Raw genomic sequence first — 27,223 nt, 5'->3', positions numbered from 1 at the left:
GTGTGATAACACATATTTCCATGATTCATGAAAATGAACCCATCATTTAGGCGACTCCGTCGGTATAACTGTTAAAACGCGTTCATTCTTCCATTGTCACTCCATTACAATGCGTCTTTTCAAACATGGAGCAATGTTCAAAAATAAATTTGAAGAATAGAAATAATAAACAAATCAATAATAACTCGTTTTAGCACCAGTCAGTGAAATAATGAGTATATACTCTGAAGGTTGTAAATGACCGTGTACTTTATCAAACCTAAAATGTCCGTGTACTTTATCAATTTGGTTTTAGTTCATTTTCGCCTTTTAAATAACTATAAGAAGTACAACAATACACGCTGAAAACTTTAAAATACATAAAATTGCTTAAAATAAGATTTGTGTATGAATTATTTACGGCTAACATGAAGTAAAGCGATAGATTTGTCAAAAGCCGTGTACTTTGCCTTAGATTTCAACTCTGAGAAATCAGTTGGTCAAGATTTTCAGGAAAACTTTAGGATATTAGAGAAAGTTCTTTATTACCGTGGATAGAGCTCTTAAATGCGGGGTTTATGGTCTTTATTTCACAAAAATTCTCCAAATATTAAGAAAGTTATCTTTAAAAACCTTACCTGAATCGAGACTTGTTGACATTTGTCGCCGTGCACTTTACCAAATAAGTCACGTGGGTTCTCCACCGTGATTGTTGATGAATTACGGGTCGATCGTTTACTACCTGTTTATTGGGTTAAGACGGTCGCGCACCTGCTGTACAGTTATGAATGAATATCAGTTTTGAAGTGATATCTAGGTTGTTTGTGTGTTAAAGCATTAACTTCAGTGGTCATTTTCTTTGCGCAATAGTATAAAGCGTCCAACCAAGTTGTGCAGCAGATGTAGGGTATAAAGGTATTGAAATTCGAAATGTACTTAAAATAAGCCCCATACAATCTTGATGAAACACACGCAAAGGTTCATTAAGCGTGTCAGTGTTGACATTCACCGCTTCAGCTAGTTTGGGTTAGTTTTTAACATTAGGCCAAAAAAATGTTTGTTTCCACTGACATCTCAAAAATAGGGCAGGTTGGTAGGCATTTATTTTTTTAGTTTTTATTTACATGATCACTCAAACAATGCACAGTATTGGGGGAAAATTACGAAAAAATCCACACTAAGGCAACAAAACATGTAGGGTCAGAAGGAAAATATAGGGTTGGTAGGGTTAGTCGAAACAAACAATTCCTTTTTCGCCTCGTCAGTTCAAAATTGAGGCCAAATAGTATAAAAGACGAAGACATTTCACAATTCATTCTGCTAAATACATTTGAAGCAGGGTTTAAATGTTCAGTCTTCTGACTTTGAGAAAGCACCATGGAACAAATGGGGATAAAATTAGTGTTCTTATTTTTTGTTCTCATCATTGGCTGTTACTGTGAAGGACCTATTCTGGAAACAAAGATTGGGACAATTCAAGGTATACAACGTGAAAAGACATTCAGGAATAAAACATACACCGTCAACGCTTACTTAGGAATTCCTTATGCTAAGCCACCAGTTGGAGAACTCAGGTTCAAACGCCCGGTTCCATATGGGGATCTCGCATCACCATTTAACGCTTCTGACTTCGGATCCTCTTGTCCACAAATTGAATATCCACCATTTGCAAAGTATTCTGTCAATGAGGACTGTCTTTTTCTAAACGTTTACGTTCCTGCTACCGCTTCGGATCGCCTTGAAGGGCACGCCATTATGATCTGGATTCACGGAGGAGGACTTAATTACGGGGCTGGTCAACTCTCTGTCGTTGAAGTTCTAGCAGCGTATGGAAACGTTATAGCTGTGACCATCAATTATAGGCTAGGCGTTTTTGGTTTTCTGAATATCGGAGACGAACGCGCCCAGGGTAATATGGGACTATGGGATCAACGCCAGGCTATGATCTGGGTAAAGGAGAATATTGGGAGTTTCGGAGGGGATGTTGACAGAATTACTATATTCGGAGAATCTGCTGGAGCCGTGAGTGTAAACATTCATAGTATGTATCCGTCGAAAGAAGGTTTATTTCAGCAGGCCATTTCTCAGAGTGGGGCCGCTAGGTCTAAATTCGGGTCCGCTGCTCCTCAAGCCGCTTTAGCGGAGTATTTAGGGTGTTATCCGAGCACAGCAGATGAGGTTTTCGATTGTTTGAACAACACTAAAGCTGAAGATGTTATAAAGTTCAGCTACAATTTATTACGGACATTAGCAAATATGAAGAAATCTCATTTAAGGAAACGATTGACGGCGAAATAATCAAGCGGTTTCACCTTGACACAGTTCAAGATGACATAAAAAATCGTCAAAACGATGAAGTCGAATTCATGCAGTCTTTAAGATATATGAACGGTGTGAACGGTAACGAAGGACTTTCAACCTTTCTTGAGATCTTAAACGCTCCACTCAACGACATGATCGTAACCAAAGAAATGATGGACAATGATTATATACCAAAATATCTCCCATATATGTACCCTGCTCAGGAAGTACCCCACGATGTTCAGAAAGTAATCGCCCATGAATATACCAACTGGGTTGACCCAGAAGACGCGACACGAATGTTTGTCAAGTACGCTGGAGATGTTACGTATAACGTAGATAGTATGCACCTGCGAACACTTCGCGCTGATGGCGAGGGGTCAAGGACGTGGGTATACAGTTTTGAAGCAAACATTGATCAACATCTTTTACAGACAGCTGATTGGGCGACAACAGCCAATCATGGAGATGAACTAGCACCTCTGTTTGGGTACGTCTAAAATTCGATATATACTGTCAGTAAGTACCATCTTATAACCGAACGTACGCCATAAATAGTGCGATCACGAATTTTGCTTTGATACTGTGGTAATACCATAAATTTAAATCAATGTTGAAAAACTGGCAAATTCAAATAATCTTTGTCTTTCTACTTTTTCGTATAATTTATTATACATCATAAGCCAAAACTACCCTGAGAGATTCTGTTTCGAAAAAGTGATTATGCGGTGCGATCGTTGATAAGAGAGTTCCATTTAATGCAGATTTCGTTACCCAATTACCGTTTTAATCGGTGCTATTGGCCATTGTCAAAGTCATAATAGTCACGTCAGTGAAAACTCTCGCTTAACCGAATATTCTTTTCCCCTACAAAATGCGTCTTTTTCAAATGTCCTCTAACTCCATATATATATATAATTATATATAGTTTAATTAGTTTTTAACTGTGACAACTGCATACTCAAACAAGCTGACTCTGCTTACATATATATATAAATAATTATTATATACCCATCATAAATCCACACGCAATACATACCGCAAAATACGGTAGTCCGTATTCCACTCCAGTGCAATACGGCCGTATTCCACTCTTGTGACGTCACGTCATAACAAGTATCGTTGCGCGATGTTAAAATTACGTCATACGACAAAATAGTGCGTCGTTAAAATGACATTTATTATGAAAACATGTAGTCTTTATGTGATCTTACCAGTAATGCGTTGTCGTATTCGACTCTCGTGGATTTTTGCAGATTTTGATTGCACTCGGCTCGTGATATCCGAATCTGCAAAAAAAACCCGACTCGACTCGAATACAACCTCCCGGATCAAAACGCAGTACTAATAAGCCTATTATATAATCAAGTTCGTTTCCAGTTACCAGATAGATTATAAGAAGGCATTCAACATGGACGACTATCAACCGCCTGCTTGGGAACTCGACCTCTCTGAACGCATGATGACCTTCTGGACAAACTTTGCAAAACACGGGTGCGTTGAAATTATGTGTATTTTACCCTCTATGTGGATTAAACTGCTCGTACTATACTAAGTCTACCCTGAGTTTTAAAGACTGGTAAGGCTTGAACTTTAGCTCGAGACGTTTGATATAGACCACAAGATTTCAACTGAGTTCATTGTGGAGTTGAGAATCATACTTGAATGTTCAAGAGTTTAATGATATCAGTTTGTGAAACATATCTGAATTATGTTTGATTTACAAAATAAGTTCATGTTTAGTTGAGTAAGAGTGCGTAATATTTTGCGTATATAAACAGTAAGTACACGTACAAAACACGGATATGAAAGGGAAAGCTCCTATAAACTAAAAAAACTCCTGGCAGTTCTGTTTTGATATGCGTTTATCGACCAAGGCAGTAAGCCATCATACTGAGATTGAAATAAGTCTACGATGTATTTAACAATAATAATTATTTCCATCTTGCCGTTCAAAATGATCACGTTAGAACATGCTCCCTTTTCTTAGTTAAACGTCACGTGCCCGAGAGTTTGGAACTTAAAAGAAGGGATCGTAGTATTTGAAATGCGCGAAAATATGACAAAATATTCTGTTTAAGCATGGCAGTGCTTTTACTGTTGAAACATACATTTTTTTCTTGTTTGGAGAGAATCCAAATCTCGCTCTGGTATTTAACATGTAGAAAAAGGCAGCATTTAAGTCAATCAACCTATTCAAATACAGTTTATGTTAGTTTTATATCAGCGGAATAAAGTTTGTGCTTTTTAAAAATATACCGGTTCTTAAATAACCTCAGAAAAGGCAAGGTTTAAGGATAACTTCCATTTTGAAAATTGTCACATGCTCTAATAAAAAAAACTCTGTAGTACAGCTACATGTCAGCTACTTGTCAAATAAATGAGCTGAACAATATGTAATCACCAAACCACTTGAACTTTCATTCCTCGATTGCTCCTGAGATCACTGGAAGTGGGTGTGGTTAACAGCCTAATCTAAAATCTAATCTCAGGACTTTCTAAATGTGTGTGTGTGGGGGGGCGGGTGGGGGGGGGCACAACTAATTATAAACATATCAAACTTTTTTTGAATGCATCATTTTAATCATATGATGACATGGAATTAATATTTGTCTTCACTGTCAATGATGTCTGGCAGATCAATTGAATTAAAAAGATAGCATTTACTGATGTGAGATAAACCTTTCAAAAAACAACAACGATATCTTGCCGGCTTGGGGAATCGAACCACGGTCGGCGGTTTAACAGGCTCAGACGTTAATCACTCGCCGGTCCGCTGGGGGGCACGGGCCCTCTGCCCCCCCCCCGGTAGAACCGCCACTGAATATTCTTCGACAATGCCCTTCCGAAGTAAACTTTATTCTCTATTGACAAATTGATTGTCTTTCATTTTTAGAAATCCCTCTGGGAACGACTCAATCACGTGGCCGGAGTACGAGCAAGACTCCATGCGCCATCTTGTACTGGATAGGACCGACTCTATAGGAACACGACAATTTGCCAGGGAAGTTGCATTTTGGCGGGAACTCGTTCCAGACATGATGGCGGCCAATGAAGCTTGCACCAAAGACAAGGGACCAGGGGATATGATCGCATCAAGTGCTAATAGTGCGGTGAAATATTTCGGCTTATATATTACCATTAGTTTTGCAACCCTCCTGCTAATGTGAGTTGTTTTAATGGATAATTTTGACGAGGTTCATGGTTTGCGTGTCAAAATGTACACGCAACTCGCAAAGATTACGTGATGTGCATGCTTCCAATGACAATTGGTAATCTAGTTATAATTTGCGCATTCCAATAATTTACGTATATACTAGTATATAGGGTAACTTTTCGAAAGAAACCCCCGTTAAGTAGAGCGTTTATAAATTTAGTCATCGTGATTAATGAGAACCAAAAATAGACAAGTCGAGAACGTCCTAGAAACTATATCTATAAACATGCACGTATCTATAAATAACTAGTAGCTAGGATCCCAAAAACATTAAGAAAATTAAGTTTCGTCAACGCCCAACAGCTACATCGATAATGGCACAAATTTAGTACACAGTGCGTTTGTTAGTATATAAAAAGTGCTAAAACTTTCTAAGCATACCAGATAGAACTTTACTTTAATAATTTCATATGATTAGCTGTACGATGTGAGTTTATTAGTATTTCTTATCAAGCAAAGGAACATTTTGAATTTGTCGCTGATTTAGCAGCCCGTATTTAGATTCATCAAGATTTTGCTACGTGTTCACTGCATTAGGAAAGCAAAGAAAAATCACGTGCCTTGTTAAATTATCTATGTATGTTTTCACCGTTTTCTTAAGATATTACGTAATAGGTATCTAGTTCAGTGTGAGTGATGAGTATCTGGGATCCCACGGACGATTAAAGGCACTTATTCGATCATTATTTGAGAATTTCATTGTTTCGTTTGACTAGTTATAAATACGTTCGGAAATAAATATGACTTTTTAAGTTTAAAACAATTTCCTTAGCACAACTGTTATAAGACATATTGTTATGTACCAGTCAATTGTAACCACGTACCCCCCCCCCCCCCACCATGTATGGGGATATACCGGTAATAGCCAGGGAAATGGGCCGTTTTTTACACTCCAGGTGGCCTCGCAGTGCCGGGTGAAATGCGGTGGTTTTGTCTTCGCGCAAAAATAGCGGAGAGTGGGCTCTACCCAGGGTCCATAGGGTGCGGGGTCATTTGGCGGGGATTTTACCAGCCGGGCTGTCTCCGCACCGGACCTGGGGGGCGTGGTAACAATTGACTGGTGAATAGCGGTCCGCCGTGTAGGCGGATGTGCGTTCATAGTATAACATTCCGTTAAAGGTGCATGTACGTTCATAGAACGTTGATGTACTTCGTGTGGATTGAGAATTTACTATATATGAAGATCAGTGGACCCCTTCAAGGTCGAGCATGCTTTTCTCTGAAGGAATCTTTTGGCCTTATTAGGCTCGCACGTTACAATATGCAGTTGTTTTGTTCTCAAAGACCTGGCCGATCTTAAAAGGGAGGGCCTACTGCATTGCAAACCATATTATTTGTTCTCTCTCCGTGTGGTCGTCACAAACATTCCATAGATGAGAATATTTTCAGAGCGGACCTCCTGGAGAGCTTGTGTCGTCGGTCTGAACAAAAGTTCGCTACCATCACGGATCAAAGGGAGTTGCAAAAGGAATCGGATTTGTACATTGTTATTGTCAGGTTAAGAGTCCAGCTCAGCGAAAACTTGAGCGGAAATGCCAGACTTATATCAGAAATGCGGAGGAACTTGCCGGGTGGAGTTAACACCTATTATGCTGACTTAATATACCACGGCAGGCACGTGTTGACCGCGATACAGGAGAGGGACCTACAAGCAGTTAAGAATTACGCGGATGAAGTAGAAATGATGTGTATTGGCTGCAGCGATGCAAGTATCCGAGCGCTGTTTCATCATAGAATGGTGTTTGTCTACAGGAAATTGTTTCAGAAACGTCCAACGGTCGAAATATACATGGAAATCTTGAGACATTGTGACAAGGGACTGCGCTCAGTACAAAACCTCGACACCGACATAAACATGTTCTTTACCGAGTTCTTCCTGATAAAGATGTGTCTTACTCGCATGAAAATTAACGTCGACTTTACCCTTGCCGACACAGAGGATATACCGACAACAGCGGCAGATAGGAGTCAAATATGTTCTCATCTTGGTCATATTGAGGCCGAGTATTTGCCTAGTATGCGAGCCAGAGGCGCAATGATGTTTCACGTCTGCAAAGCCAGAGCAGTGGAGTCTACTGACAGACGACTTGCTGTCCAATACATAGACAGGGCAATGAACCTTGCGAATGACGGACTTATTTTTGAAGAAAGGCGTCAGAATCTCGAATCATACAGACGCAAGGTAGTCGAGAACCAAACAAGTGACTGACTATATGTCTCATTTGTTGTGCATAGGAGTTTTGTTTGTATTGCGTCCATATCGTATTTGCAGCTGTCCATATACATTTGTTTTCAATGGTTATCACCGTTTTTTGCATTTTTTGTGTGTTTAGAATACATGTCAATATACAAAATAATCTCAGTTACAAAATAGGGTGCCAAATGTGTTTTTATTGATCACATAATATAATGGTTTATCTGTTGTTTTAGTAAATAAAAGTATTCGTGGTTTTGTTGTCAATGTCCTGTGTCCTGGGGAAGCAATATATTGATGTTTTAAATGAGACTGCCATCTTTTAGCAGTATTCAAAAGAAAATATTTAATTCAATGATTCATGGTGCTCAGTGATCTACGACATGCTGAAATCGGCAACAAAACAGAGAACCGCTCTTTCATTTTTCTAAGATGCTTAATGAATAGAACGGAGGAAAAAATAGCAATAACAAACAAGAGGGCCATGATGGCCCTAGATCGCTCACCTGTTAAAAGGTTTAAACTGTTGGGCAGATATAAATTTGACACAAGGGTCAAGATTTAAAGAAAACTTTAAAGAAGTCTACTATAAGCAGACCTGTAAACCCCTTCCAAGACTTGTCAGTAGCCTGGCAGTGTATTATTAGTAGTTTTTGACATTGGGCTGAAAATGTAGCCTTTAAATAGTTTACAATGCTTTTCAATACTAGGGCCCTGTGACCTAGTTTTTGACCCCAAATGACCCATAATCAAACCTAACATAGAAATCATCAAAAAAACCTTTCTAACAAATTTCCATAATATTTGGGGTGAAAATGTTACCTCTAGAGAGTTAACAAGGTTTTCCATATTTGGGCTCTGTGACCTAGTTTTTGACAAGATTACCCATATTCGAACTTGACCTAAAATTATCAAAACAAACTTTCTGACAAATTTATAGAATATTTGGGCTGAAAATGTTACCTCTACAGTGTTAACAAGGTTTTTCTATATTTGGGCTCTTTGGCCTAGTTTTTGACCCCAGATTATCCATATTCGAACTTGAGCTAAAAATCAAAGAAACAACATTTCTGACAAATTTCCAGGATATTTGGGCTGAACATGTTACTCCTAGAGTGTTAACAAGGTTTTTCCATATTTGGGCTCTGTGACCTAGTTTTTTACCCCAGATAATCCATATTCGAACTTTAGCTAGAAATCATCAAAACAACCTTATTGACAAATTTCGAGGATATTTGGGCTGAAAATGTTACCTCTAGAGTGTTAACAAGGTTTTTCCATATTTGGGCTCTGTGACCTAGTTTTTTACCCCAGATGACTCATATTCGAAGTTGAGCTAGAAATCAACGAAAAAACCTTTCTGACAAAATTCAAGGATATTTGGAATGAAAAAGTAGCCTCTAGAGTGTTAACAAGATTTTTCTATTTTTGGGTCATGTGACCTAGTTTTTCATTCCAGAAAACCCATATTAGAACTCGTCGTGATTACTGCGACAAACATCCTGACCAAGTTTCGTGACAATTGAGACAAAAATCTGACCACTAGAGTATTAACAAACTAATTGTGGACGGACAACAGACGACGGACGACGGACTTTCATCGATTCTAATAGCTCACCCTCAGCTTACGGCTAAGGTGAGCTAAAAAGTCTATGCCAATACCTCGATTGTTGTGTCGAAACTTAAAGATGCACTCTTACCCCCAAATAAGCAGTACCATAATTAACACAATTAAATTGCGGACAAATCCCGTTTAAAGAACAGATATTTCCAGGCACAAAGCCACGGCCCATTCCCCACTATTTTCAGCGCGAAAACAAAACCACCACATTCACTCGGCACTGCGGGCCACATGGAAGGTAAAAACACAGGCCATCTCCCCCGATATCCCCAGCATACCCTGGACCTCGGGGCCGTGGTTACAATTGACTGGTGCATTATGAAGGATATGGTGTTTAATTTGAAAGAAAAGTGCAGAAAACACGGTATTTCTACCCTATGAGACGATCGCTGATCACTGTTAGTCTTGAAGGACCCACCAGTCATTTATTATGAGTGTGTTTTCAGCTATTAAATACACAGTAACAATTATTAGTAATTAATATTTTCCTTAAATGCATTATTTAGTAAGAAGTTAAAAGTTTATCACTCAAAATTTATGTTATAAACTTTTTTATATTGATTGTTAATACAATTATCACTTTAAATTGTTAAAATACAACTGGCACGATAGCCCGGCGAAAGTCTATTATCGTAAGACAGCTTTCGCAAGATAATAGCATAATGACAAATTGCCTTGCAAAATAAAATCACAAAACACAACTGTTAATAACAAAGTGTCGCCAGTATCACAATTTTTATTACAATAATCCAAGGTTAAAAACCTTAAAGCAACTATATTTGGAATGTTTCATCGGAATCACAGTACAGAAGGTTAACAGAGTATCAGGTAAGCTATGACAGCTAAGGTCATAAAGCTAGATATAGAACTAACTAAGGACTTAAGGGGTCATATTCAGAAAGCTTCTAAGTGAAATATTTCAACTTAATGAAAATTTTACTAATTTATGACAGCATTTACTTTAAATCCCATAATTTTTCATCAAATTGATTCACATAAATTAGACCCTTTTTAATTGTTCATATTATTGTTGTTTAAACATATTCACTTTTATAAAATCAGCTTCAAAAAAAAGGCAATGTCCTAGTAAAGTAAAAATTCCATAAAAGGTTGCTTTATGAATACAGCCCCTGGGCCCAGCTCCGCGAAACTTCAACAGTCTCCCAGCCCCTGGACCCAGCTCTGCGAAACTTCAACAGTCTCCCAGCCCCTGGGCCCAGCTCCGCGAAACTTCAACAGTCTCCTGAGCTACATGTAATGGTAACTTAAATGAGTTAACAAAAATGTTACCATCATATCCAAAAATTCATTATAAAATATATCATGATATCGTTATCTTTTTAAGGACTGTCAAATAATAGAAGAGTTTAGAACTGCTGGATGGTTTATAACAGTAGTTTCTCAAAAGCTCAGAATACTCACAAGCTTCAATGTAGGAATTGAACAAAAACAATGTAAGTTTGAGCATCTGAAATTGTTTAGGAGCCAATCCTTGTGACATCTTGCCATGTTTTCAAATTGAATAGTTTTTTTTTTTCAAACACTATGATTATGTAGAAGGAAATATTTGAGCAAGATTACCCCATTATTAAACAACCATAATGGTATTTAAACTTCTATAAGATAAACATTGCACCTTAATAATTTGTTTTCCAATCAAAATATATCTTATATAACAGGCTTTAAGATAACTTTACTGTCAAAATATATCTTATATAACAGGCTTTAAGATAACTTTCCAGTTTAAATATATCCTATATACTTAAAGATAACTTTCCAGTCACAATACATCTTATAATACAGGTTTCAAGAATACTTTCCAGTCAAAATATACCTTATATTACAGGATTTAAGATGATTTTCCAGTCAAAATATATCTTATAATACAGGCCTTAGGATAACTTTCCAATCAAAATATATTTTATGATATAGGCTGTACGATAACTTTCCAGTCAAAATATATCTTATAATACAGGCTTTAAGATAACTTTCCAATCAAAATATATTTTATGATACATGCTTTAAGATAACTTTCCAGTCAAAACATATCTTATATTACAGGCTTTAAGAATACTTTCCAGTCAAAATATATCTTATATTACAGGCTTAAAGAATACTTAACAGTCAAAATATATCTTATATTACAGGCTTTAAGATAACTTTCCAGTCAAAATATATCTTATAATACAGGCTGGCATGTAAGTTGATTACAGGTAGATACTGGGAGAATACGACATATATGGACGGTATCATTTTGCATTGGGTTATAAAAATTATATTCTGCAGTATAATAAATACTAGTAAATGTACGGTAGATTAATACTTGCTTCTACTTGAAGATACAAAAAATAGTTCACAACAATTACAGTACTATTGCGAACACATGGTTACTAATTTATAATGCATGGGAAAGCGATAAATGGTAACTCATTTATAATGCATGAACATTCATCTTTGAACTGCAGCCAATGGTATGGAACTGGATAAATTATCCACAGGTTGTGGCTTGACTAGTTTCCACATAAAAATGATATGACTGGTCAAAAAAAATTATTGAATAAATATTGACCAATCAATAATTTGTTTGGCTATCGTTAACCAAACCAAAGAATCAACAAGTTTTATACAAATGAACAGCAGATGTCATACAAATATACTTTCACAGACAATATCTTTAAAAAATACTTTCAGGGGCATATAAAACCCCATAAAATTAAATGTTTGGACTGTACATAGGCAAGCTGTACTATTTGCATCAGTGTCTGCTGGGACTAACACTGTACATAGGCAAGCTGTACTATTTGCATCAGTGTCTGCTGGGACTAACAACAAATCCTACTCCAAGGGTTCTATAAGAGTATATAAAGTTTTTTGTACCATGTTTGTGGGTGTTTCCATTGATGTTATCTTAACATTAACTCCCATATTGGAATGGTGACAAGTAGGTGGAGTTTAACTGTTCAATACCAAGAGTGCATATACATTGCTATTCACTTATACCACACCCTAGATATTGAACGTTTTCCTTGGAAACATGGTATAAAACATTAACGTTACCCACCACCCTCATGATTGAAGTGTATGTGTACTATATCAAACTCGGGTTGTGGGTGCTGTAACTCTTACTGATATAGATATCAAGAAACTTCACATTATAAGATAATGAGATGAAAAAACCCTGTTTTGTTAAATAAATGTATAATACTAATAGCAGACTTTATAATACTATTACAGTGAACAATATTTATACAAGTTTTTAACTTGGTGCAAATATTAAATTGCTAACTCTATGCATACCAACCATTATGCTTCTTTTCAAATTTGAAATAGTAATGCAGAACAACATATTCATTATTTATCTCAAGTTATTGGTAGCTTAAAAATGAATAAATATGAACACATGTTCAAGTTCTGGTTCCTAACACTCGTTGCACATGTAAATTAATAACTTCAGCTTGATTTAATTGGGGTTTCCTAATTTCTCAATGCATTGCACATCAACAAATGTGTTTTTTGAAAACACGGAAAAATAAAAGAATTTAAAAAAGTGGAAAACAAACTTTTTCAAAACTTGTTTTATCATTGGTATGTATGGTGAAGAAAAATGTGTTTTTGAACACAATTGTTGCAAATTACTCTTGTACAATTTTTAATGATTTAAAAAAAATTGAAATCTCTTTAACAACAACATTTTAAATATCAAATACTAAATAGGTAAAATACCCTTATATTTTCAAAGACATAATTAGCTTGTGACCCAAAATCCTCATGACCTTATAAATGTAATTATGAAAGTGTTTTGTCTTAAACGGCACATTTCTATTTTTTAATATTAATAATCAGATTATACACCATTAAATATTACAGAATTATGCAGCTTAAAAAATGTATCATGGAATATATGAGGTTTGAAAGTTGCACTTTAGACTTATGCAAAAAGAATAATATCCAATAACCAGCAAAAAATGACCATTACCACTATGAAAAAAACTGGATAATCATCCATCTATATGGCGCAACCTATGCATGACTGAACTAATGGGGTGACTTCCTTCAAAATATTTAAGGATTTCTTGGAAAAAATATTAAAAACAAGTCCAAACTGTTAAAACACAAGTTCAACACTTAATAACACAGGAACAATATAAATAAAGCAATAAAAATCTACTAAAATCCCAGAACACAAATTGAACAAAAACCTCTAACATCTATATTTAAAAATGAAAGCAAAAGGCATGATAAATGCACAGATGATGCAAAAAACCATCGTCGACAACCACGGTACTTTTTCCGTTACATTTCGAACACACCGTGGGACAATTGACTGACAAAATCTTGTTTTAATGAATATGCATTAGACAGGAGAGACAACTTTTCTTCCAATGACTTCGCATGTTACACTCAAATATTGTTCAAAAACAATATAATGTCAGTAGCCTCCGAGACCGTGTAGTCTTGACTACTACCAAATATTATTGTACTGAGAAGGCGGACCCGGTTCAACTCCGGCAATCGCCAAAATATTTTTCAACCATAAAGCATCTGGTACTTTGCGGAACCAATAAAACTGCCTCATTAAATATTCATGATTTCGAGATTTTCCTAGCCAAATTGCCCACGATACACAACAAAGCAAAGCATAGTGTGTATCCGGGGTATCCCACGATGGCAAAAAACATGATACGTTCTTAAAGAGTGTTTTAAATGGAAACAAGGGAGTATATCTTGTAGGTATGCTTTGATCAAAATGGTAATGGATTTGAAAAAAAGAGCTAAAAATCATTGGTAAAACCCCGAAGATTCTTTTTAAAAATGCTACCAATGGCAATGAAACACCCAGTGCTAAATGATTAAACATTTTATACTGTTTATTTTTATCTTGAATGCATATTTTTGATATCACATATTACTAAAGTCTGATTTAATGGAAATTTACTGTTTACAACTGAATATTGAGCAATCAACGAAATGACATAAAATGAGTAGATTTTAACAGATGAAACTGATAAAGACTATCGTTATCACATTTCCAATAAAATTCTTCTACAGCAGTAAACGTTCAAACTGGATTGACTTTTGAGCATTTTAACAAGAACATGAAATTGGTTGCTATGAATTTACAACAGAATGACAATAAACCACAGTGAATTTTTTTAGACTGGTTAAGATTTTGCCTGTTTACACTTAAATGTTAACTCCGCCTGTATTACGTAAGAAAACGTTCAAATGGTTATATAAACCTTATGAAATCTGGGTGGAAAACTGGATGAAAAATCCATCCTATACCTCTTCATGTAGACTGGTTTGATATTTGGAGTTTTGAAGATTATATGATTCAAAGTAAATGTCAATCATGGAATCAAATTTTGCGCATCACCAACAGTTACTGTAATTCAAGCATATTAAGCTCCGACACTACCGCACTATGAACCACTCGGTGGGAATACTACATAAGAAGAAAAGCGACTAGAAAACTCAGGCCTTCCGATCCTCCAGGATTTTCAAGATGGCCCCACAGCTCTCCTGAGCATGCTTTATTGCACCGTCCACTTCCTCTGACACCTGTGATGACATAAGATAACATTATAATTAAATACCGTAGTATCACATGTATTTATAGTGATTTTGCCAATCATCTAATAATCAATGTACTACTAGTAAAATCAATTTCGTATACTTGAATAAATAGTTTCATTAACTTTTACCAGGGGTTAGCAATAGTCAATTACAGTAGATTGTTTCAAATTTATGAGGTTATTTTTTTTGCAAATTGATAGATCTCTTAATAAAATTTTATTGCAATGTTGAGAATTGGCATATCATGGTGATTGTACTGTTCCTTATATCCAGTTGGATTTCTCGCATAAAATTTTCATCTTACAAAGTTGGATTCAAAAATGCATGCGAAATAAAACAATCAAGAAATAATCAAACTGAGATACAGTAATGAAATTCTTTAGGGCTATTCCAGTAAAACATATAACCCATGGGGGGAACACAATTATTTTCATAGTATCTGGGTAGGTGTCTTATAGGCTAATTTGGACCCCAAAAGGGTAAAATTGTTTCTATAGGGGGGTGGCATAATTTAAAAGTGCCTTCCCCCTGTGGGATAAATGTTTAAATTGAATAGCCCTTAGATACAAACAAGCTTGTCAGACAATTTGACGTACATGAAATACTTTTAAATTTAAGTTGCTATATTTATTTAAATCAATTGCATGATATGCATTCATACATGATTGTAAATTAATGTCTACCTTTTTCTTGAAATCTTCGTCTTTAACATCATCCAGGTTGGTCTTCACATTATAATATGCACCCCACACGGCTGTCTCCAGCATACGAGCTCCAACCTGGAAGAAATGAAAACAAAGTTGTGTAAGTCTTCATTGCTACGTTCATTATGACTAGAAATCACTAATCAATAAACCTACATTCAGAACTGTCAATGATTGTTGAAGTTAACAGTTGATATTTACTAGTCACCACAGCCCCATTTTTTTCTATTTCAACAGTGAATGGAACTTTTTTGTTGGTAAGAGCAAATATGTCCATCCAAGATCCAACTTGAAGTTGTCGACTGTTCCCAGTTTAGTAAGAGGTCCCCAAAAACTGTTATTGACTATCGATACCTTTACAGGAACATAACTGTTAACGTCATGTCAGACCATATTACTGAAGACCAACTTGAGTAATTGCCCCTACCTGCAGATCAGACTTGCAGTTGATGTTTCCGACCATGGCCAGTTCAGTCAATGGTCCCCACAAGCTGTTACTTATTCTTGCGACTGTAAGGGGAACCTGTATAGCGGTACAGAGCCCCTGTTGCAAGGCAGCTGTTTTCCTGGAAGATAACATCAATGGATAGAAAATGTGGGAACAACAGCAAAAAACTGCCACAAAGTTAGTCAATCTTTTTCGTTGTTGTACCTTTTAACAATTTTGTTAAGAAATTCAGAAATATCGAGCAAAGCGGCAATGCTTACAAAGGGTAAATCAAAGTAGTTCCTTTACATCCAGTTCAATTCAACGAGGAAATAAAGCCATTCTATATCGAGCCAACAGGTTTTGACTGTACATGTTATATCTGTGTGTCTGTGACATTAGTCACAGTATTTATGAACAGTAAAACTGCGATCGCTCAAGGACGCCGGGGACCGAGCCAAAACCACCAGGGAACCAATGTTTCAAACGACCCGAATTTCAATTTTCCAGTCTGTAATATCTTTCAGTGTATTTTAAGTTTGAAGTCGTCAAACCATTTACTTAGACACTGATTATGTGTTGTGTTGTGGAAATCGCTCATATGTTCAAAAGCTGTCGAATACAAAATGTATACTAAAAGTAAAAGAATAGTCAATAAATGAATAAATAGAAATGTTTATTTTTACATAATTGCTATATTGCAAAGCAAAGTGACACAAAGGAATTCTTTTCAGAGATTCCAATGTTGGATTGATATGGTAGTGTTATTCATATTTTCATTACTCATTTACATTTCTCATAATTAACTTCGCGTCATTAACTTCTCAAATGCCCTTTTCAACTACTATCGGTCATGCGTAAACAATGTTAAATGGGTTTTCACACCTTATCAGATTGCCTTTCAACTGTCATTGTAACTTTTGCAACTTGGGAAATTTATATCACCCAGCAATTGTTTGTTTATTTCGGAACATGCGTTCGTGAAAAAGTGTGAAATTATGACCTCGAGGGAGTCATAAGGTTTTGAGCATGATTTGTGTACTTGGGACGGACTATATTACTCGACTCCTCAACATATCTAGGTTTTGATGCAAAGTAGGTATATTTTATATGAAAATAGAAGGAAAAATGTTTGGGACCAAGCTCCAAACTCGAGGGACTGCTGGTTCTCGAACGACTGCTTGTTCGAACGACCGCAGTTTTACAGTAATTGTTTTCCATAGTCTATTCCACTTGATATAATTTCAAATAATTTGACTTACATCTGTTGTTCCTCCTCTCCTTCAGCCGGCAATTTCATGGCAAGCTGCAACAGAAACCATTCATGTTTGGTCTGAACATAATTTTGTTCATGAAAAGTACAAATGACACCATTAATAATATGCTTTGATGTTCTTTAAAGAGATTGACCAGTGATTTTCACAGTTTTAAACAGTGAAATAACATTTCATTATTTCCCACTGTTTCGTAATTTTAGACCGCAGCAATGTCCAAATCAAATGTCAGCGGGCAAAAGGCTTGGACAGAATTTCAACAACATCATTTCCAAAAGGAATTACCTTTGCAAATAATTTACCATGCTTACCTAAAAAAGTACAATGAATCGTCATTTTATATCATTTTAGGCATATAATAAACAGAAATGTTTTTGTTTCAGTCAAAGATCAAAATGTATTTCACTTAAAGAACACCAAAAGTAAATAAATCGTAGAATATAGCTTTTGGTGCATTTTATATTCCCATACATCTCCTGTTCATGACCAACTTGCATAACAAGTATGAAACTCCTGGGTCCAAGCGTCCAAGAGAGTTTATTTTTGCTTTGGAGGAAATTAGATATCCTTGACTAGATTACAATTACAAATTATGCAGTATAAACTAAAATACCATATATTCACTGAAGGCGGCTGCGTCGGCATCAATGAATGGTGTCAGGTCCTTCATGGCTTTATAAAGGGAGGGAATTAGCTTCCGCATCTGGCCATCGAGATGCTCAAACTTCCGGTTCCCGTATGTCAGAAAACCAACCATAGAACCCAGTGCTGCTCCCTATAAATATGGATAATTACTGAGTTATTACTATTAAAAGTAGTAAATATTAATATTACTGGTAAAATGAATCACTGGACTTCAATGAATTTATTCAATTGCAAGCAACATTCAGCACAGTACTTCTATAAGCATACTATTAAGTACTTTAGTTGAATACGGAGGCAGACACAATTTGGTAAAACATCTACGGTAGTTTAAACTAAAACTTAAGGCATCCATTTAAGTCATGAATTTAATCTAAAATCAAGCCCAAAGAGAAGGTGACCTTGACCCTATTCTCAGTCCCTTACATCCATACTGACCAGTGGTCATCTATGTAGCTGGTAAATAAAGTAAAATATAAATATCAGTGCTGCAGCCAGAGTTGGCTGACACAAAGCCACCTCCAGAGGATGGTGACCTTGACCCGACATACAGTATTTAGTCCTGCAAATACATGCCGCCCAGTGGTCAACTGTGTATCTGGTAAAACAGGAAATTAAACCTACCAAAGCTGCTGCCAGAGCAGAAACAGAGCCACCTCCAGGGGATGGCGACCTTGAACCCACGGTCAGTATAAAGTCCTTTACATCCATAGTGACCAGTGGTCCCTCACGGTCATCTGATATCATGTACCTAAGAAAATTACACAAAATTAAACACAATGTTTGGCAACAGGTCAGAAAACAATTAAATTTACAAAGAAAATATGTTGTTGAAACATGACCTTGACCTTTGACCCAATGTAAAATATTCTTGAAATTTTGTATCAAATTGATTTCAGTTATTGTTACAATGTCATATGGGATTAAATAAGCCATCAAAAAGATATTATGATGTTATTTCATGATGGCAATTTAATGATTTATAACTTTGTATAATAAGCACGGACTAACAAGAAGGGTAACCTAACTCTCTCACAATACCTACTCTATTATTCTTTCTTTAGGACTAAAGGCACCCAGGGAGTTAAGACCCATCCTGTTGATCACCTGAAATTTTAGTCTACACATAAAATAAAGGCATCAAATTGCTATCAATGACAGTTATGATTTGTCACAGTTTAAATAGTATGTAGTTAGGGCAAACATAAATAGTGTTGTCACAATGTGGTTCCTGCTTCATGCTCACAAAAAAACTGGCTTAGTATTTAGGAAACACATTCTATTTTTTAATTTAAAGGCCTAGTTTAAGCCTTCTATAAGTGCCCCCCCCCCCCCCCAAAAAAAAAAAAAAAAAAAAAAAAGTATTTGTACACAACTTCTGTTATTAAATTGATCTTAATCTTATTGCCTAATTGTCTTATCGGATCTCCGATCTGAGTATCCTGCTGTGCAGTTTGGGATATTTTAAGACAGCAATGGACCCTAAATGGCCCTGAGCCAATAAACGAATATACAGAAAATTGGCCCCTACTGTGACACCAGTGTAATTAGCAGGATATGCACAGCAGGGGATTATCATGCCAAACATTCCTTAAACTAGGCCTTTAATTTACTGATACTGTGTTCATATTGCTTATTTCTTTACATACATATACTCTGATTGCTTATTTCTTTACATACATATACTCTGATTGCTTATTTCTTTACATACATATACTCTGATTGCTTATTTCTTTACATACATATACTCTGATTGCTTATTTCTTTACATACATATACTCTGATTGCTTATTTCTTTACATACATATACTCTGATTGCTTATTTCTTTACATACATATACTCTGATTGCTTATTTCTTTACATACATATACTCTGATTGCTTATTTCTTTACATACATATACTCTGATTGCTTATTTCTTTACATACATATACTCTGATATTAATATTGCCAAGAAAGTAACTTAATACAAGTGAAGTCAAAGTAACTTTATACAAGTAAACTGTATCATCTTGTACAAATAATAGTGCCACATTATTTATATTTAATGAAATATATAGAGTCTAAAACTAAGACTTTAAAAAGGGTTGAAACCCCAACATGATTTATATAGATCTGGTCTACACTGGTAAATAAAGCACTGAAAATAGAAACAGAACAATTTGAAGGTACACATTTTCACTATTTGACCCTACTTCACCTACCAGTCGTAATTTCTGGTCTTCTTCAAGAATAAACAGATTGCTTTTATCCATGTAAAACTGGGCAGAGTCCATAATAGCCTGCAGGGGAACCAGGCCAACAATCTGGGAACCAACAACTGCTAGGTTCAACTCCTGAAAAACAAATACAGAACAATGTGAAAATACACTCCTTTATTTGCTAAATTGGGTATTCTTTACTATTCTTTATCATCTCCAGGCAACTCCTTCAACTGCCTATCACACCCTATCCTTCACCCTAGACCAACCTCCATACATCCCGTCTTTAAACCACATCCCTGACAATGTCAGTTCATGCTCTTTTTGGATTCGAAACTAACTCCCTATCCTAAACCATCAGTTGAGCTCTGTCACCAAACCTTAGTCAATCTCTATCATAAACATTCAAAGACTCCCTCCAAAATGCATACAATGTGTAAAACTAAATGTGGGAAAACCTTTTCATGAAATAGAAATCATAAGATTAACAGGTTTAAGTAACATTTTTTAATCAAACTACTTGCTGAAACTTGGTCTTATAAACTACAGCATAGTTTATCACGATTATTTTTAAAATACCACTGTTTAAGAAATTTTGAACGATTATATACTGAGATAAAAATAAAGAGATTTGCTTGATCCTGTTATAAGGGACCTAAAATTATTCTAAAAATTGGCGCTGGGACAACTTACATCTTTACACATTCAATTCACTGCCAAACATTCTATCCTACCTCGGCATTCTTGCAGACTTCATCGTACACAGTGTGTATTGCAGTCTCCTCAAAGTCAGTGATGTTGACTGACACCTGAGCCATATTGGCTTCTTCAAGATACCAGCCAATAGCCTGGACGTGCTTCAGCTTGCCAGGCTGGAGAATAAAGAAGAATTAATATTGAGCTTAACAGCTCAGGACACATATTCACATTGAGCCATAAAACATTCATTTTAAACAGTTACAGGATGACAAAAAAATTGTAAGTTTAATGTACCTAAACAATGAGAAAGCAGAATAAATCAAAAACTAAAAATGTGTCCATAGGACACAGATGCGCTCGTGTTTGTTACCAAAGTAGGGTCCAATAAGAATATGGCTCTTTAGTTATTGCTAAAGTACCATTAAGAGATCCTTCCAAATAACAATAACTCAACCAACGATAACACCAAGGCTATACTAATATCTATACATTTTTTATTAATAACCTTGTATGGCTACTAATTCTCACCTGCTCTTGTCCACGTCCCTGTTCCCGGATGTTGAGTGCAATCCTGTGAGCTTGTTCCTTCGTACCGAGAATGTTGATGTTGTAAGCAATCAGGAATTTACGCGCACCTGTCGCCGTCGCACCCCAGGAAGGTACAAACTCTGCCGGGCCGAAATCTGGCTTCCACTCTGGTTTCTGAATCTAACCGAGAGAGAAAAAGTCAAATGTCAACAGGCCTTGGTCTTTGTATTTTACAATATTTTTTGTTTCACAGTTTTGTGTAATTAAATTGTCATTAAACACAATATACGTGTATGTAGTACATACTACCTATCTCATACCTCTGACAAAAGAAAACACAACTCGGCAGAAAAATAACTGCACTTTAAACTAAATGTACTATTCTTAAGTTAAAAATATAATGCAACTTTGTTGACCTACTTTTTCTGGTATGCCCTCAAACTCCCCAGCCCTTATCTGTGGCAGGGTCTTTCTGTGGGGCTCTGTGGCAGCCTCCCCATATAAGTACACTGAAATTATCAAACATGAACTTTCAAGGGATGCGTTCATACAATCTAGGACATATATATATTTCAGCAGAGTATTATTTGTTTAAGCTGAATTGTTAAGTCAGCTTTAAACTTGATATTTATCACTCTCGAGTCTGTTTCCTGGGGAGAAACCATTACTGGTTTCCTTCTGAGAGGTCATGAGGAAGTTCCACTGGTGGGTTCACTGGGGTGAGAGGCCGACACTTATAGCACAAGATCACTCTTATTTTTTTGTATTAATTTAACTTGTATGTGAACATTATCCAGCAGACCAAGGGTGATATATAGATTCGTATAAGTTTCCTTTTTTATTTTTGTCAACTAGAAAAACGAACTGGGAATAAATATACATGGCTTGTTTTCTGGCCAAAAACTTTTACTCTGTGAATGAAACATAGTATTATGAGCTTTAACCCAAAGGTTGACAGCATTCCCCACCCCCAATAATATAATATATCCTAGCTTACAACCTACACAGTAAAATGTAGTATCATGGTGTTATTGGCAAATTTCAGCAACAAGCTTAATTTTTGTTTCAAGAAAAAAATAAATAAACATTTCTTATTTTATATTTTCCAAGACAGTTCAATATGAATGCAAACCATAGCAAGTCTTACCTGGCACACCAAGCTCAATGGAGAGTTTATCGCCAAACTCCTTGGCACACTCGACACATTCTTCCATGGTGACATTCTGTACAGGGATGAAAGGACACACGTCCAAAGCTCCCATACGAGGGTGCTCACCTGGGAAGAAAATAATAGTTATGAAGTCTTAATCTTTAATCATCCATCATGATCATTTGAACTCATTGACCATTTTCCATCAAAAACAACCTTGGATGTATGCTGGAAAATGTAAGTAGAAATATTTCGTAAACTTTTAGTTAAGTGAATAATTGCATAAATAATTAAGATTCCCAAGAGTAAAGTCATAAAGTTTAACAGCTAAATTGAAATTACTATGAGATCTTCTTGCAGTGTAGTTAAATGTTATGATTTCTGACATTGTAAACCGCCCATGTATATCCGTGGTTGTTTTCGATGGAAAATGGCCGAGGAGTTCCAAATGCCATCATGACAAGTACGGATTTAAATATGAATAGTGATTAATGAGAACAGAACACTCTATTTATAAGCTAACAAATGAGTGCATATATCTTACACAATTTTTATTGAACTAAGACCGTCATATTTCACTGTTACTATTCTTTAACCTACCCTGGTGTGCTCGCATGTCAATGGCCTGGTATGCGACACGGGCTCCATTGAGTGCTCCTTCTACCACAGAGTCAGGTGAACCCACGAATGTGTATACCGTGCGGTTTGTAGATGCCCCAGGGTCGACATCGAGCAGGCTGACACCCTCTGTGGCAGCTATAGCACTTGCAATCGCCTCTATAATCTGAAATTACAATAAGGAAAACATAATTTAGTAACAATCCACATGTTTTCATTACAATTCACAGTCAACCATCGTCGGAACTCAAGCTGTAGTATTTCATATTATTCATATTCATTATATTCATCAGAATATTCATTGGCATTTATTGTTGCGATTTCACTTCTCAGTAGCCTGAGGTGTGTCCAAGGCATCCAATAAAATATCTGGATTCCATCTCATTAATTATTCATGACTAAGTTTCTGCAGTCAACTTGCCAATTTAATTTTGATTACACATAATGCATTTTTGCATAAAGTCCAAATATGTTACGCAAGCTACCAAGAAGTGATGTAATCTCCTAGATCAACCAACTAACATAGTCTTTCCATTATTTCATGCCTACAAAGTAGTCTGTAATTTAACAATGCAATGAAAACGTTCTTTATAAAATCATTCAAAATAGAATTCTATCCTATTAGACAAAGTCATCCTGTTTGTGTAGTATTGTGGAGGAAGATTTGCACCAGTGCGATCAACTATGTGATACGAAATCAGAATACAGCATGTTTTAATATATTCAGAAATTCTGTGCAATTATAAATCCATATTTTATGCTTAAAGACAGGTAATATTTAAGGCAGAAATTAAACAAGTATGAAAGAAAATAAATTACAATGAAATTGCACAATGCACAAAACCTGCAGCATTCATGACTTATTTGTTAATGTACATTGACAGCCATTAATTAAGATAATAATTGATATGCCTATGTCAATAATCCAGTTATCTTCAATCAACATGGTTTTGTTACATGTCACACTCTTAAAACTCTATCTGCCCTTTCAACATTTCCTGTGAACAAATAGACATTTAATAACATTTAAGCTAACAAAGAAATCTGCACATGTGTATTTATAAGGCTTTATGATAAAGTAACAGCAAGTTATAAATAAATACAATCTAGTCGACAGTGGATGCAACAATAACTATTAAAGCCCATCATAGAATGGCTCATCGAGCAAATGTTAAACAATAGTCTATACACTAGCAGATCTGCCCAAAATGTGCATTTTGGACTAGAAACAGTTAGAGTACCCTCCAAACCCCCCCCCCCCCCCCCCCTGCAACGTTTAAAATCATATAAATTTTGGTTCTGAGGGAGGTGCACAATCCAAAAGGTTATGCCCACTAAATCATGCCCCTCTTACATCAAACATGGATCCACCCCTGCTATATATGTGTTTGACTTAAATAATTTAAAAAAAGTGTCTTTTCTTTTTATCTGGTTTAGTCTTGTTTTGGTCTGTGAATGTTGATACCATAAATTAGTTTCATTGTCAATTAAGTGGTCAATACTGACCTTTACTTATACAAACCTACGGTAAATTAAACATTAAGCTTTCCTTTTAAGTTAAGTTATATCCCAATTTTTTTATTACTTGCAAGTTTGTTTAACTAAAAAAAAATACATTCTATGCTTAAAAAACAATCAGAAATTTCATTTATGAAACGCAACAATCTAAATTAGTCATCGAACGGAAAAAGAATGGGTCTATTCATGTATCAATTTCACATAATGACATTGTAACCGAATGTGTAAATAAATTGATGTACATGAAGAGGGTTGTCATTGGAATGTCCCCATCAAACATTACAGATTAAATATTGATCCCCTTAAGGCCTTTGAAGTATTTATTTTAATTATGACATCTTGTTATAATTATATTGGTCTGCAAATGTTGGATCTACTCTGTAAATACGGAAGACTATCGAAAACAATGCTTTAATTCTGTAAATATAAAATAAACTAAAACATATCATTGGACTTTCTTAAAATGCAGTAGCTGCTTAACAAGCCAGCATACAGCTTATAAATTAAATATTAAAGCATATCCTTGGTTAATACAACTTAATCCCTCTGTAAATTTGAATTAAAATGTTGAATTAACTACAATGCAAAATGAAAAGCTAGCTTAAAGCTGATTCAATTAATTGTACATGCGAACTTCCCGAAGTTTCAGGTCTATAAAATATTCAGTGCTACAAATCGATGCCTTTATATACACTGCCTTTTAATGAGATAAATTGTACATCTATTGGTTTCTGCATATTGATTATTGGAAATCTGTTGAGCACACCTGAAATCCACAGGAAAACAATTCTGCAATATCATAGGCAAAATTTGTTAATATAAATATAAAAGTACACCTGCTTATTCCTATTTTTATAGACATCATGTAGTCTTTTTGGAGCATTTGCAAGAGTTCATATTCAGACTGAGCTTCGATCTTTTCAAAATCTGCGCATACATACATTGCTGTATAAACACAATCTGATTCATAATCAATTAAAGATATTAGCAATTTCAATTGCCGTTTGTTTACATATGATTGTGAATTTTTTTTGTAACCATGCATGTTCAAGGATTTCAGAATGTTTTATAACATTTACATTTCAGCCTTTTATGTACAACAGTTTTGAATGACATTCACATGAACAATGTAAATTATTCAGTCATTTTAAGATTAGCATGTAAAATACTATATACAGGGATGGGCATTCATATAATTAGAAAAATGTTTTATGAAATTGCATCGGATATATTTTTTAAATAAAATAGATAATGCTTGGTTGCTGATTTCTTTATCATGTTAAATCATTCTTTTTCGACAACCCTGTAACAATGTTAAATTAAATAAATAAATATACAATGTTTGCTAGCTTTTCATTATTGTTGTAGTTGTCAATAATGCTTTGACAACAAGCATAATTATTAAAATGTTATACTGTACTGTAATTATTATTTTTATATGAAATGATTATTTTGTTCATTATAAGCTATAACAAACAATACAATGAACATGTCTATTATTAAATATGACTGACAAGTACAATATAAATGGCAACTTAAAGAAGCATATCCATGATCTGATGTCACAGTGGGGCACACCTTACAGCCCTTTCTCCAGGATCCAAACAAATGAAGCTCCAAATGTGGTGTTGGGGGCTTGGGGAACCAGCCCCTTGAACATCAGATTCTACGTTTATTTAAGTCTTAAATGGTGTCATTTAAGCTTAGTTTTTTACCACATGGACATTAAAAGTTCACTTATTAAACAATTTTAGAGGTGGGGCCAAGTTAATCCTTAATCTGTTAGTGAATACAATTTTAGGGGTGGGGCCCTAAATCCGCTAGTGAAACATCATGCTCAGTTTTCAGAAATAATTGTACATCTGCCCCTTTGTATCGACATGACTATATAACTTATTTTCTTTATTGCTAAATATTGTTTTATGGTACCTGTAAATACTATATAAACTTTCAACAATATATATACCACATTTTTATAATAAATTATTTTACAAAACAATGTGTGATTTTTTTATAATTTGTTATAATTAAGATTTGTTCCTCTAAATGTACCTATAATTGTTAATTTCATTGTGTTGAAATTCAAATACAAAGCAATGAATTAATATTAATATTAATCAAGGCTAGTACAGTTCAAGTTGACTCTTATCTGATGACTTTGTAATATTTTCTCCTAAAATTAATTTCATTTCGTATTTTTATTTTAAACTTGAACAATACTAAATATAAAAATATATATTTCAATATATAATCATATACTGCCCAGCATCATTGCCATCAGCATCCTGTAACTATGCAAGATGCTGACTGGTGCAATTTTTACAACTTGCTATTTATACAGCAGGTGCTCTTAAACTTTAAAAAATATGTATACTGTACCTCCTTATTCCTGCCCACGGAGAAATTGGGGACACACTCTACTATCCTTGGCATATTTATCCAAAATATTTACGCTCAAAAGTAAAACAATTCGCAGTCAACGTCACTTGATAAGGCAGATTTATCTTAAGCCAGGTGCTTCTTTTCTCAGGTACAAATATTGGTACATGTCAGTACATGTGCGCTCTACGTAG

At 35.3% G+C, this 27,223-nt stretch overlaps 3 protein-coding genes across 6 annotated transcripts; 2 read left to right on the top strand and 1 right to left on the bottom strand.

The window, feature by feature from the left end:
- Window positions 1–1,333: 1,333 nt before the first annotated feature.
- On the top strand, window positions 1,334–7,022 carry LOC128233492 (carboxylesterase 1E-like). 4 transcript variants are annotated; one of them, XM_052947298.1, is made up of 4 exons: window positions 1,334–2,770; window positions 3,661–3,774; window positions 5,177–5,388; window positions 6,887–7,022. In XM_052947298.1, exons 1-4 carry the CDS (start codon window positions 2,346–2,348, stop codon window positions 6,997–6,999), a joined length of 864 nt encoding a protein of 287 aa, XP_052803258.1. In that variant the 5' UTR covers window positions 1,334–2,345; the 3' UTR covers window positions 7,000–7,022. The 4 variants fall into 2 exon arrangements, 2 of the variants coding, with proteins under 2 accessions (XP_052803258.1, XP_052803338.1); XR_008260709.1 differs by lacking the exon at window positions 6,887–7,022 and having other exon boundaries at window positions 5,177–6,716.
- Window positions 6,813–7,946, top strand: LOC128233667 (uncharacterized). Its single transcript, XM_052947493.1, has one exon. It carries the CDS (start codon window positions 7,050–7,052, stop codon window positions 7,704–7,706), a length of 657 nt encoding a protein of 218 aa, XP_052803453.1. The 5' UTR covers window positions 6,813–7,049; the 3' UTR covers window positions 7,707–7,946.
- Window positions 7,947–10,032: 2,086 nt separating this feature from the next.
- On the bottom strand, window positions 10,033–27,207 carry LOC128233837 (formimidoyltransferase-cyclodeaminase-like). The gene is made up of 14 exons (XM_052947695.1): window positions 27,030–27,207; window positions 23,115–23,298; window positions 22,512–22,640; window positions 21,785–21,873; window positions 21,365–21,544; window positions 20,872–21,009; window positions 20,141–20,272; window positions 18,982–19,043; window positions 18,561–18,687; window positions 17,908–18,069; window positions 17,283–17,326; window positions 16,021–16,159; window positions 15,573–15,668; window positions 10,033–14,874 (listed from the first exon to the last, which is right to left on the bottom strand). Exons 1-14 carry the CDS (start codon window positions 27,081–27,083, stop codon window positions 14,788–14,790), a joined length of 1,623 nt encoding a protein of 540 aa, XP_052803655.1. The 5' UTR covers window positions 27,084–27,207; the 3' UTR covers window positions 10,033–14,787.
- Window positions 27,208–27,223: the final 16 nt, after the last annotated feature.

This window comes from Mya arenaria, chromosome 1, assembly GCF_026914265.1.
Source record: "Mya arenaria isolate MELC-2E11 chromosome 1, ASM2691426v1".
NCBI lineage: Eukaryota > Metazoa > Mollusca > Bivalvia > Myida > Myidae > Mya > Mya arenaria.
The sequence above is the reverse complement of the archived record's forward strand: the minus strand, read 5'-3'. Positions and strand labels throughout refer to the sequence as shown.

Bases quoted from the DNA above. Each gene is read 5' to 3' on its own strand.
- LOC128233837 (XM_052947695.1), bottom strand. From the start codon at position 27,083: ATGCCAAGGATAGTAGAGTGTGTCCCCAATTTCTCCGTGGGCAGGAAT. The intron at 19,044-20,140 runs GTAGGTGAAGTA...CTAAAATTTCAG, and splicing joins AAGACCAGAAATTACGACTG to GTGATCAACAGGATGGGTCT. The intron at 16,160-17,282 runs GTAAGTCAAATT...GTTATCTTCCAG, and splicing joins GGAGAGGAGGAACAACAGAT to GAAAACAGCTGCCTTGCAAC.
- LOC128233667 (XM_052947493.1), top strand. From the start codon at position 7,050: ATGCGGAGGAACTTGCCGGGTGGAGTTAACACCTATTATGCTGACTTA.
- LOC128233492 (XM_052947298.1), top strand. From the start codon at position 2,346: ATGCAGTCTTTAAGATATATGAACGGTGTGAACGGTAACGAAGGACTT. The intron at 2,771-3,660 runs GTACGTCTAAAA...GTTCGTTTCCAG, and splicing joins GAACTAGCACCTCTGTTTGG to TTACCAGATAGATTATAAGA. The intron at 3,775-5,176 runs GTGCGTTGAAAT...TTTCATTTTTAG, and splicing joins ACAAACTTTGCAAAACACGG to AAATCCCTCTGGGAACGACT.